This window comes from Elaeis guineensis, chromosome 5, assembly GCF_000442705.2.
Source record: "Elaeis guineensis isolate ETL-2024a chromosome 5, EG11, whole genome shotgun sequence".
NCBI lineage: Eukaryota > Viridiplantae > Streptophyta > Magnoliopsida > Arecales > Arecaceae > Elaeis > Elaeis guineensis.
The window spans coordinates 126,093,087-126,106,746 of record NC_025997.2 but is presented as its reverse complement, the minus strand read 5'-3'; the positions used below and the strand labels follow the sequence as shown (position 1 = coordinate 126,106,746).

The window sequence follows — 13,660 nt, the reverse complement described above, 5'->3', positions numbered from 1 at the left end:
GAAAATTGCAGCTTGTGAACTTCTCTTCTATCACATTTTTTTCTCACTCAGATCACTCAGCATTTTTTCTCACCTATTTTTCATCGAGGTAATGAAAAACTTCAAAAAGAGGTTAAGCCTCAAAATAACAAAAAAAAAAAAAAAAGGCAATAATCAAGTACTCAACAAGTCAGATTTGTCACTCTTTTTCCCAACTCGTAGTTTTCAAGTATAATTCAGTTCTAAAATGGCCACCTATCCTTTCTCTTCATATAGACAGTTCCAATGTCAACCATGCATCCTCTTCTTCACTCACAACGAGCAGCATGGAGCAAGCAATCAATTAATGTTGATTATTATCAGGATAATTTGGGAAAAATGATCACTCGAAGACAGTCATGAAGATTATTACTTTTTCCTCACAATAAAATATAATCATAAGCAGTATTTTTCTCTTAGTTCTTTGCTATAATGAAATCCAGTACATTTCACATTGTCTGGCTAATCCTTGCTTTGTCCCTTGTAATAGAATACGTAAATTATCAATTGGCTACTCCTGGTTCAATCTCTTAACGTACTTTTTGCTAAAATGTAGTCAATCCTGATTCGATTTTCTCATTATAATCCTTAGGAGATTTTCAGTTTGGTTCTTCGCATGTAGGCCGAGATCTTTAGAACATGGAAAGGGCCACACTAAAAGAAAAAAGCTAGAAGATATGGACTAATACTTGATCTGAAAAGCTCATCAGCAAATACCGCACCAGTGGTCTAGTGGTAGAATGGTACCCTGCCACGGTACAGACCCGGGTTCGATTCCCGGCTGGTGCAATCTCAAACGAAGTTTGATACTTTTTTTGCTGACCCATCTATGAAAAAACGAAGAACAGAGGAATCCTTGTAATGGACCTTGGATGGAAACCTATGTAACATTTTCTCATATTATTCTAATTTCTATTCTTTACAAAGGAAAAAATGGGCGTCCGAAAAGAAAGAAAATACGGATAACACCGTCCTCTATGTTATCGCCTCGAGATTAAAGAAAAGATTGGAGTTAGGTACGCTTGGATGAGGATGGCTGACCCCTAGGAAATCTCAAGACTCATACTGGTGCAGTAGGTACAAAAACAAGAAAAGGAAGTTATTAAGATGGGTAGTGTACCTTTAATTTTATCAACCAGCTATTCTACTCCCCCTCGATAGTTCTAGAACAGATTTATCAGTAGAGGAACAAGAATTTTTCTGGTTATTCGATTTTGAAGTACACGAGGAACAAGGTTCAGGTAGCAAGAAGTGATCGTAATGACAGAAACAATTAGTTTTTTTAGTTTTTGTTTTTTTGGAGCAAGAGTAGCAAGTAATATTGCCTACCAACATGTTCACTATCTTGAAATCATAACATCGAGCAAATAAATGAATGGCTATGACTCTCTCTCTCTCTCTCTCTCTCTCTGTGGTTAAGTAATGGCTAAGTAACTTTCCACTATAACCCATAATAGTGTATTCAGCCAAAGCAATAGTAATAAATTCTTGAGTGACCAAGCGATTATACAAATTATTCTTGAGTGGTCGGGTAAGTCAATAAGTACCCTGCAATTTATTCGAAACTTATTTAGGAAAAACTGATAAATTACAAACTGAGGACATAATTGCACTCGTTGCCGCAAGTGTTTTTCACCAATGCTTATCACTTGTTCCACCGCGTCATGTTTTGCTTTTGCATGAAGAGAATGCACCATTATGTTGAAACTTTGAAAACATGTGATCTAATCAGGCACAAATCAAGAGTCGAGATGGAAGGCATGGATTCTTAATACCAAAGTCTAATCCAACTCGCTCGAGGAAATCCATATTGATGACAACATATGTCATATTTGCTCATTAAAAGAAACATGATGTTGCACATTTGTCTTGAAAAGGTAGCGTGATGGCAGATTATGTACAATAGAATTCTTTCATGAGCTATATTTAAATTATTTTTCATTGCATAGTTGTATTAAAGATCCATGCCTTCCATCTTGAGTCTTGACTCTTGATTTATCCGTTGAGAAAAATATCCCAACATTGCAGTGTCCGGCTATTGCCAACCATGCCAAGTGAGTAAGCAATGTTCCATTAAATATTCATGAATCATAAGAAAATATGGTTTCAGCAATGCCTGCAACCGTTCTCAAGATCCGTTGAGATTTTTTCTTTTGCTTCTTATACGGATGTTTATAATATATATAGGTTTAATCCAAGCTGTAATCCAATAATTTGGTGTGATTGTAGTAGTTTAATTCATGGACTTCATAAAATTTTATGATCAACCATCCAAATAAATATTTCATAATTTTTTCTACATCTTTTTAGACTAAAATTTTCAAGATAATGCAAGCTTCTATTAAAATCTTATAAAAATGAGAGTCTGGGATAAAAGACGATGTTATATCAGAAGCTGGTTTAGTCGGAATAAGAATTGTTTTCTTGCTCCCTTTATGAACTCGATTTTTTTGTTTTACGGCCTCTAGCTGGTGTCGACATCCTTTCGACACCCTTCCATCACACGCATAAAACACGGAGACGACGGCGCCACCACGGAGGCATCGACTTCCAGCAGAACAGTTGACAACCGTTCCTTTCGCCCAAGCTGTTCTATACCCACCCTCATTTTCCCTTCCACACCATTAACCATATGACCGAAAGGGACACCATCCGTGGCGTGCCGCATCTATGAATAAGAGGAAAAAAAACGGAGTCTACATAACAATCCGTTTTAAAAAATAAATACGTTGGCTCCAATCTCTAACGATGCATGTCTACTTGTCCTAGTAATCATGAGCTCATCCCAGGCGATGACACCTGCGAACTCTACCCTCGGACCCTACTATAACCGGTAACTCTCTCACTCCCCGCATCGTCTCATCCCCTATTCTAGTAGTGATCCCCGGCTTAACTCCTCTTAATTCCCTTCCGATGACCAAAACGGGAGCTCTTCACCTCCTCCTCCTAACCCTTCTCGTCCTCCCCGTCGTTGCCCGGGGCGCAGACTGCGAGTTCTCTGCCTCTGAGGAGGACCGCGACAAGGCTGCGGCCCGACCGCTGAAGATTGGAGCCATCTTCGCCATTCTGGTCTCCAGCGCCACGGGAGTCATTATACCAATCTTGGGCAAGTGGGTGCCGTCTCTCAGCGCAGAGAAGGACACCTTCTTCGTGATCAAGGCATTCGCCGCTGGCGTCATCCTCGCCACTGCATTCATTCATATCCTCCCTGAGTCATTCGAGCGCTTGACCTCCCCGTGCCTCGACGAGCATCCATGGCAGGAATTCCCCTTTGCGGGGTTCATAGCGATGGTCTCGGCCATCGCGACGTTGATGGTGGATACTGTGGCAACAAGCTATTTCGGTCGGTCGAGCATTAGGAAGGCAGAGAGGCCGGGGATGGGGGACGCAGAGCAAGGAGGTGCTCCCCACGTCCACGTCCACGCCATGCACGGTCATGGCCATGGGCCGGTCGCCTTGGTGGTGGACGGTGGCCGGGATGAAATCTCGCGACACCGCGTCATCTCGCAGGTGGGTTTATTTTCCAACGTAATTCGTGAAAAAAAATTCAGTTCGCTCTCTGTTTTATTTTATTTTATTTTATTTTATTTTTTTGTTGCAACTTGGTTGAGATTTAAGTGTTTGATTTGAAAAAGGTGGAACTGTGGTTGAGGATTGGATGGATGTGATGCAGGTGTTGGAGTTGGGCATTGTTGTCCATTCGGTGATAATAGGAGTAACTTTGGGTACATCAGAGAGTCCATCTAGCATAAGGTCACTTCTGGTTGCTTTATGTTTTCATCAGTTCTTCGAGGGCATTGGCCTTGGTGGATGCGTTGTTCAGGTATGTTTATTTCGGATTCAGCTGAATTAGCTTATATCTAAAAAAAAAAAAAAAATAGTGAGAATTTTGATTCAATATATGTAGAGTGTTTAGTTCAATCTCTAAATTAGAAACGCATTATATAACTAATTTGCTGAGATGGTGCTAGAGAGCCTGCTAAAGATCCAACCTCAGTTCCCATGCATCTTTATTCATTAAATTGCACCACCTCTGAGTTACAAATAGGCAGGAGCAAAATGAAATTAATAAAAAGAATTCATGCCTCCAATGGCTTGACCTTGGGAAAGATTGTGCCAACCGAGCTAACAGTTGGTGGCAAGAATTATATATATGCATATTTTCATCATCCAAATATGATGCAGGTAGTACACTAATGAATGCATAAGAATGTAGGGACTCAATTTCATATAGTTGAGACAGTTCTAATTGATTACAGATTTAGGATTGATCTAGAAATAATTGCTGATTTATATAAACTGTGACTGTACTATATAAAACCTTTTATAAGGATTAAAGTATTGTATGTTCTATTTTATTTCTGACATTGGGTTTCGGATCAATTTGCAAGACAACAACCTCAACAGAGTCAACATATATGGTTTATTTGTTGATCTTGAACCTTTAATAGATAGATTTATATTAGGCTCTGGGATATGACCCTTTGTTGTATTATTATTTTGTTAAACCGTGGGGAAGGAGCTAGTATGCCGTCTAACTCTGGGTTTGGATTGTGTCTTTCTCACGAAGGAAAGATTGATCTTCTTTATGATATTGACCGTTGGATTGCATCTTGTATAAATCTCAATGCAGTTCAAGCACTTTATTTATTCATCTGTATCGCGATATCAGGATCTAATACTACATGGTGCAGTAGGAAGAAAAAAGAAACAAAATGAGAAACATAATACAAATATGTGGATTGGCTTCAAGTCTACCTTCACGAGGCGTGCAAGCTTTACTATAAAAGAATAAAATAAGATCAATATAAGAAAAACTCACTACTCAACCCTTGTATAAGAGTTTCTCACAAAACAATTTCAAAACCATCACCAAAGCTCTCTGAAACCTCTGTTGAAGCCTTTCTGCACCTCTAGGATGTCACCAACTTTCCAACGCAATAAACGGTTCATCAATCGGAGTTATATAGACTCCAAAATTATAAATTATTTTAATAGGAAATAGAGTCTCAATCTAATCTGGAATCATTCGTGACCATCCGATCATGACCGGCTCGCATTAGAGCCATCCAATTGCACAAAACAGCTCCTGAACCATGCGTGGATGGTGACTTCGATCCACGCGGCTCTCATGGACCGTCAGTGTCCTACGATCTACAGTGGACCACGCGAGCGTTGGCCTGGGCGCCCGCATGTGCTAGGCCGACCAGCGCGCACGCCCACACTGGGCCCACCCAAGTGCTGAGCCGCACGCTGGGTGCATCTCCGCCGGTCCCCACCGGCCCGCCAGCAGCCGTTGTCGCCTAGTGCATCGTGCCATCTTCAATCGAGCGCATCTCCTCCGTTATAACTCCAATTGGGTTGTTCTTGAGCTCGTTGGACTCCATTTTTCATCCTGAACCTCGCTGTGGGCTCAATATGGATCAAATTTTGAGACATATTTTCTAACAATCTTCATCTCGACTTGATATTCGGCTTCCATCTGTCTTTGAGAGCCTGCGATCTGTCTCACCCCCACATCCTGGGGCATGCCTGCTGTGTCATGGATGGATAAATGTGGGAGTCGGACCAGATCCCATCTCTATCATGGGATGTGTCCACTCTGATTAAAGATCTGCTAAGAGTATCATCCTGCAGTAATAGAAATTTCACCCTATGACGTCAGTCATAGCCTCTTATCCTCCCGAGTCTCCTGTCTCGTGCTTGATCCACCTCCACCTAGAGCTCCACCTCGCTCTGGGCTCCTCCTGAGTCTTGAAGTTTCACCTCGCACTGGTATCCCCGTCAGGTAGTAATATCCTCTCGTCCTCTTCTTCCCATCCAGAATAATTCTATCGCCGCGCAACATCTTCAGGATTCCTCCACCAGCTACCGTCCTGTAGCCTCTCGAATCCAGTCCGCTCAGTGAGATAAGATTCTATTTGAAATCGGATATGTATCGGACCTCCCTCAATTTTTTCACTGCACCATCATGTATCCTCCAGCTGACCATCCCAATACCTCTGATCACACAGCTCGATCCATTCGACAGATAAACAGCACCCTCACTGTTCTCTAGAGAGTCAAACTACTCTCTGCAACATACATAATAGGTACATACAGAATCTAAAATCCATCGCTGGAAAGAAGTAGATATCTCGTCAGATATCTCCAGGGCATCATCCTCTGAGTCATTATTGATCGTCGTTGCAGTAGCTCTCATCTGATCTCTAAGTTGAGAGCAATCTCTGGCTAGATGCTCCAACTCGTCACACCGATAACATCTGGTCTTGCTCAAGTCCCTCGTCCTGGACTTAGACTGCTCTCACCGCAATCTCCTGTCGCTCTATCTATCGCATCCTACTTCTTTAGAAACCATCAAAACTAAGCTGCCGCCACCTAAGCTCAAAGCAGGATTCTCTTTCCTGAGAATCTCGTTCTAGAGAATCACCACTGTGACCTCATTTATCTTGATGGTGCTCTTCCCCACCAGAAGAGCAGTTACTAAGAACTCGTACGAAAGGGGAAGCGATACTAGCAAGACCAGTGTCCTGGTCTTCTCCTTAACTTTTTCACCAATGCTGAGGAGATCGATGAGGATCTTCTAGAAGTGGCTAAGATGCTCCTACACGCTCTATCTCTCAGTCATCCGCAGCTAGTAGAACTACTTCTAGAGGAAGAGAGTATTGGTGAGAGACTTTGCCATGTACAACTCCTTAAGTTTCTATCATAGACTCATCGGAGAAGTCTCGCCAAGTATATGAATCACCACCTCATCTGTTAGGTACAAGTGGATCGTACTCACCATCTATATCTAGAGCTGCCTTCAATCCTGTACCTTCATGGTGGTCGGCTTCTCCTCGCACAAGAGAGCATCAATCAACCCCTGCTGGATGGGCATGCCTTTCACTCTCGCCTGCCACAAGGAGAAATTATTCTTTCTATCAAACTTGTTGATCTCCATCTTGATTGTGCTTGTCTTTTCCATTTTTTATCTCGTTCACCACCGCTGCAACCTACGCTCTCGCACCGCCTTGCTCTGATACTAATTATCGTGACACCAGGATCCGGTACCACATGGTGCAGCAGGAAGAAAGAAGAAACAAAATAAAAAACACCATACAAATATGTGGATTGGCTTCAAGTTTACTCCATGGGGCATGCAAGTTTTACTATGAGAGAATAAAATAAGATCAATACAAGAAAAATTCACCATTCAATCCTTATATAAGAGTCTCTCACAAAAAAGCCCCAAAACCCTCACAAAAACTCTCTGAAACCTCTGTTGAAGTCTTTCTGCATCTCCGGGACGTCACTAGCTCTTCAACGCAACAAACGGTTTGTCAATCGGAGTTATGTAGACTCCAGAATTATAAAAATATTGTTTCAGTAGGAAACAGAATTCCAATCCAATCTAGAATCATCTGGAGCAGTCTGATTATGACCGGCTAGCACCAGAGCCATCCGATTACGCAAAACAGCTCCTGAACCATGCGTCGATCGTGACTTCGATCCACGCGGCTTCCATAGATCGCTAGCACCCTGCAGTTCATGATGGACTATGCAAGCGCTGGCCTAGGAGCCTGCGTGCGCTGGGCCGGCCTGCCCGCGTGTGCTGGGTCCGCCCAAGCACTGGGCCGTGCGCACACCCGTGCTAGGCTAGGCGGTGCTCTACCGGTTTCCGTCGGCCCGTCCTGACTATCATCATCTCATGCACTATACTGTCTTCAATCGAATGTATCTCTTCTATTATAATTTTGATTGAATTATTTTTAGACTCATCGGATTTTATTTTTTATTCTAGATCTCGCTGTGGGCTCAGAAAGATATATTTTTTAACGATCTGCATTACTCTCCAATGGTAGGTTTATGAGAAGAAGAAAGGTAAATCCTTCTTTTGCGCGGAAAAATACAACCCATGTCCTCGATTCCACCAACTTCAGTTTTGAAGGGAAAAGCAACGATGGATGCAACTTTGGTATCATCCGTGCAAGGATTTATATGAGTTTGTTCACGAAGACGTTTGCATCATCAAATAAAAGCTGAAAAGATTCTGGTCCCCTGATTTGAAGTAAATGAAAAAAAGAAATTAATTTCCTCTTCCCCAGACTGCTGCTGACTCCCCCATCTTCTTGCTTCCTTTTCTTTTGTAAATCAGAAGTTGAAGGGCACAATGGTACGAATTCAGCAGCTTGTTTACAATGATCTCCCATTAGATACCCTCTAGCTTTACTCGATCTTCCTCTTTTTCTGTGTCTGCACCTTCTTCAAAACTTGGCCACGTTTGGTCGTCAGGAATGGAATACTTTCCTATTCCTGGAAAATCCATTCTGGAAAATCGTTAGGAATGATCAATTCAATTCCTGTATCTGCCTAAGCCTCTGGATAATCTCTAAAGAATGAAATAAAACTGATGGCACGTGATATAACATGTCATAATTAATATATAAATATTGATATTAATTAATATAGTAATATTATTTAATAGTTGTTGTTAATATCAAAATATTAGTAATAATAGTAATAAAACATTAACAATAAGAACAATATTATCTAATATATATTAATATAATTAAAAATAATGTTAAATATGCTGTCATAATTTTATATCTACTAGTACATAATATTATATCACAATATTAGTAAATACCAATATTAGTTTTCTTATAATAGTAGTACCTAGAAATAAATAACTTAATACGTACTATGGTAATGAATATAATGTTATAATAAAGATTACAGTACCACTATTAATCTAATAACATGCTTGAATAATATAATGATGCAATATTAGTAATGCATTTTGAAATATAATCTTCTAACAATAATGTTTAATATCAAATATTTGAAAATATGAATATTATGAATATTGTAATATTAACTAATATGAAATTATAGCGTATATTTAATATGAACTTATAATTCTTTTTATGAACATTAAATAATTTAAAATATTAAGCAATATACAATTCAATATAGTAGCATATAATATATAATGTATAGTATTTTATCTTATGAGTAATAAATATTAGATGGTAAATTAATGGAGTATATTTTAGAAAATAATTAACATTGCTGCAAAAAAACAAAATTGTTAAAATATATTTTTTGTCATAAACTGATAATAATGTAATATACTAAAAATTTATCTCCATTGTTACTCAAACACATAACCAGGTAAGAAAAATGATACCCAAGCTGCCTCTTAGATATGGTTTTATGATTTTTTGTGAGAATTTATATTCTTATTCCTAATTTAGTTACCAAACATAGGAATAGATCGAATAAGAATATAATACCCATTTCCACCTTAAAAAATCCCTTTCTCATGGATCAGAATCTTGACAATCTGATTGGAAAAAGATAAAACATCTGCAATATAGTTAATACGATATTTTATCAATGCTTTTGGTCACCTATAATAATTAATTCAATCAAAACTAACTAGGAGTTACTTCTAGAGTCTCTTACCTATCATCGATTGGTACGTCCTCTCTCTGTTACAGGCAAATTTTAGAGTTAGGTCAATGGTGACAATGATGCTTTTCTTTGCCCTCACAACTCCTCTCGGGATAGCAGTGGGCATTGGAATATCGTCCACTTACAATGAGAATAGTCCAACTGCTCTCACTGTTGAAGGGGTACTCGATTCTGCTGCAGCAGGAATTCTAGTCTATATGTCTCTTGTTGATCTCCTTGCTGAAGATTTTAAGAACCCGAGGGTGCAGAGTAATTGGAGGTTACAACTTGTGTTAAGTGCCTCCTTGCTTGTTGGAGCTGGTTTAATGTCACTTCTTGCTAAATGGGCTTAACAGGATTTATCATAGGTCAAGCAAGTTGAAATTCTTTTTTTTTTTTTTTTTTTTGTTTGTCTTTCTCTTTTTTTTGCATATGTGCATATATAGGTGCCCGGGTGTTCTTTCAAGGCTTTGCCGAAATCATAAAATGTACTCCTTAAGAGTGGTTTTGTTCTTTCTTTTTTGTTCATGTTGAGTCTTCTCTTGAATTCATAAAAATGTTTGTATTTGGTTTTGGTTTTTGGTGTTTTGTTTTCTTGATGAGGAAATATTTTTTGAGGATAAGCAAGAAAACTCTGTGAATTTGAAAAATTCAATGCTCAATGAATATTTAAGGCTATTATATTTTTGTTTTCTTAAATATTTTTATTTCAACAAGAAAACTTAGCTGCAAATTTTCATTCTTAATTTTTTACGGGGCCACAATGCCACATATATTATTTGTAAAATTCATCTCATGTACTTTTAATTTCTTTATAACAATTTGGATTAGGCTCAATCTGAACGAACCTATCTGACTTGCTCGATCATGAGGTAGGATAGGCTCAGGATTTTATAAATTAGGAGGCTTGGGCTTAAATGTTCCAACTTGAACTTCAATTGGATGGCATTTGAGTTGGCCTTCAATCCAATCCATAGCCAACCACATCAATCCAACGTGATTTTAGTTGATCCAATCTGACAAATAAACAAATTTTATTTTATTTTATGTAGTTCGCTGTTTCGATAGAACGATATTAATGTTACACTATTTCATGTAGGAAATGAAATGATTAGGGAAGAATGAAAAAAAATGAGGGAGGACGACACCCAAAAATAGCTTTTAATATATTCAGTGGAAGAAGATCCAATGTAAAGCAGCAGTCAATTCGAGGGGCAGATCTTAATTTTATCTTTTCGAAACTAGTAATAGATAGAGCATAGATTTTCCTCTTTTTTTCAAGGCCAACTTTCATATTGTATGACGTCCTAAGCAATCCAAGTTGGTCGATGGTGCTTGATTGCATGCTGCAAAATCTTTTGTTCTGATTCGTCTACTCCATGAACGGAACCTTGACTTTTTTTTTTTTTTTTGGATGATGAATCCTTGATAATGTTACAAAAAGACTTCATCATTATCTGATCTCTAACTTCATTCCAAAGAAAAATAAGATAAGAATAATAAAAAAATAAAATCTCTGCTCTCTAACCGGCACATGAGTTTTAAAATGAGCCGACCTATTTAGTGGGGCTCGTCACCGGTCTTCACTTTGGAATTTGGATAATTAAGTAGTCACTTGCTCCCATGCTGGTGCTTTAGCGTTTTAGATGTTCATCAAAAATTTAGACGGTGAATATAGGAGCATTAAGGGCATGTACTTTTGGCCATGGATCTGTCGCAATGACCATACATGCTCGAATGAAATATATTGAGATTAATTTTCATTTTTATCGGAAACATGTTGCACGATATCAACTATCTATTCAGTTAATCTCCATTCAAGATCTGCTTGTCGATATTTTCACCAAACCTTTGGGTATCTTATGTTTTAGGTTTTTACGGGATAAGCTGAAGATTCGTGATCTCGAATCTTCAACTCAAGAGAGTGTGTCAACGCACAGCTCCACTTATTGATTTATTTATATCCTTATTCAAGTTGCCTTCTTGGCTGGTCAAGAAACTAGATAAGATTAGGAGGGTCTTTCTTTGGAGGGGAGCAGAATCAGTTACCTGGCTTCCTTGTAAAATTAACTGGGGTAAGGTTTGCCTTTCAAAGAAGGAAGGTGGGCTTAAAGTTAAAGATCTTGAAACATTCAACTCTCGCCTGCAAGCTAAGTTGGGGTGGGGGGGACCTACATAAGGAAAGTCAAATTATCACTTCGTTGGAAACCACAAAGGTCCTGTTTGAGATTGTGGAAAGATGTTATTGTTACTTTGCCACCAGTTTGAAACAATTGTAGAATTGAAATCAAAAATGGCTGCTCGGTCTACTTCTGGTCAGACAGCTGATTATGTCATGCTCCTCTCAAGATTTTATTTCCTAATCTCTATTCAGCTTGCCATTGTAAATTCAGATTGGTGGCTTCTTTCTTTCTCTCCAGTAGATCTGAATGGAATTTAAAATGTAGACAATTATTTTCTATTGCCTCGAGGAAAGGAATCAACTGTTGCCTCTTCTTGCTGATATCAGGCTTAGGTCTGCTCCTGATAGAATATCATGGAAATTAGACCCCTCAGATAACCTTTCTTCTACTTCGCTTTACAAGTTTTTGATCTGTCGAGGTGTTAAATAGCTCCTTGCAAGATCAGTTTACTAGTCTTCTCTTCACCATAAGAGTGAACTTCTGAGTCTCATTGTGGACTCTCTTTCGGGCTGCTTCTTATTTTGTATATTCTCACCGCTTTTTTTTTCTATCTTTTGGTACTTGTTTGTGGTATCCTGTAGCCACACCTTTGTAAATCTTGTTACAGTATCCTCTGAATAAGTTCTTGATAGGTACCTGGGTCCCCCACTACCCTCTTTTTGCTCAAAATTTGAAAAAAAAAAAAAAATGGCAATACGTTCGGTGGCACGAATCTTGAATTTTGGTCTCAATCACATTCAACATTGCAAATTTAAAAAGTGCATCAAGATTAATATGCATGGTGTACAAGCTTCAAGCAGATAATCACATACTTAACAAAATTTAATTCTGCTCGTGGCATGGGTATAACGAAACTCCCGCTGCACATATCATGTTTTCCCACTGGATAGGCTATGCGAATATTCGAACGAGCTCCAAGTTTTTGTCCTTCATTATACTTTGTAAATCAAAGTTTATAAATCATTGTTACCAAAAAAAAGGTTTATAGATAATTACATGCAATATGAAAAGTATTTGCCTACATACATGCACATTGGGGTATTTGAATTGTACTTTTTGAAAAGAATCACGGCTTGGATCATTGGATTGCACTCCATATAGCTCTTACTAAGGTTAGCAAAATATAATTCGACACATCAATCCGATCCGTATTCGACTCATTATAAACAAATCGATTTATTTAATTTATTTAATATTCAGATCGAATTTAAATGTCAGATATATGATCCATTTAATCTGTTCAATATTCTAATCAAATTTAGTCGGATGATCCGTTTGATCCATTTAATCTGTTTAAGATCTGTTAAACTTGTTTCTGATCTATTTAACTCGATTTATTTAATCTATTTAATCTGTTTAACCTATTAAAAATTTATTTAATCTCTTTAACCTATTTAACTTAATCTGATTGGTTTAATAAATAAATTAAGTTGGTTGAATCAAATTATCTATTTAAAAAAAGATCAAATTTGACTTAATAATTTTTTGATCCAACCTGCATTGATTCGATCAGTATTTGATTTGATTCGATCCAACCGGTACCTCTAGCTTTTATTACGCATGAAACTCTTTAGTCATTTGCCAGCCTGGATCTTAAGGTAAGCATTGTGCAATCTGATACTCGTGTGTGCGAAAAAAAGTTGCAACATTCTTTTGCACAAGAGATACAACATGATGGATGGTGGGGGACAGTAATAAGAAAAAAAATGATGGCATTATATGTTTATCATGATTATACTTGGCTCAATAGAAACTTATCTTAAAGTATTGGAAAAAACTGTAATTATGAACAATAAAGTCATAATTTCTTTTGCTTTTTTATATAATTAAATAGGATATTATAAAGTAACAATAATCTTTACAGTCTATTCAGGTAATTAATAAACAAAAAAAATTAAGCAATCCACTAAAAGGATATCATAATTTTAATGTGAATCTTTCACTATTTAGAATAATAAAATTAGTGCAGATCTTCTTTAGATCAACTAAGGGTTACACAAACATATATTCATCAAAAATTA

At 37.9% G+C, this 13,660-nt stretch overlaps 1 protein-coding gene and 1 non-coding gene across 2 annotated transcripts; both read left to right on the top strand.

The window, feature by feature from the left end:
• Positions 1-736: 736 nt before the first annotated feature.
• Positions 737-807, top strand: TRNAG-GCC (transfer RNA glycine (anticodon GCC)). Its single transcript has one exon. It is a non-coding gene; the product is annotated as a tRNA-Gly (tRNA).
• A 2,011-nt stretch (positions 808-2,818) lies between these two features.
• On the top strand, positions 2,819-10,134 carry LOC105045888 (zinc transporter 8-like). The gene is made up of 3 exons (XM_010924319.4): positions 2,819-3,528; positions 3,692-3,841; positions 9,504-10,134. The coding sequence occupies exons 1-3, from the start codon at positions 2,932-2,934 to the stop codon at positions 9,807-9,809; spliced, it is 1,053 nt and encodes a 350-aa protein (XP_010922621.1). The 5' UTR covers positions 2,819-2,931; the 3' UTR covers positions 9,810-10,134.
• Positions 10,135-13,660: the final 3,526 nt, after the last annotated feature.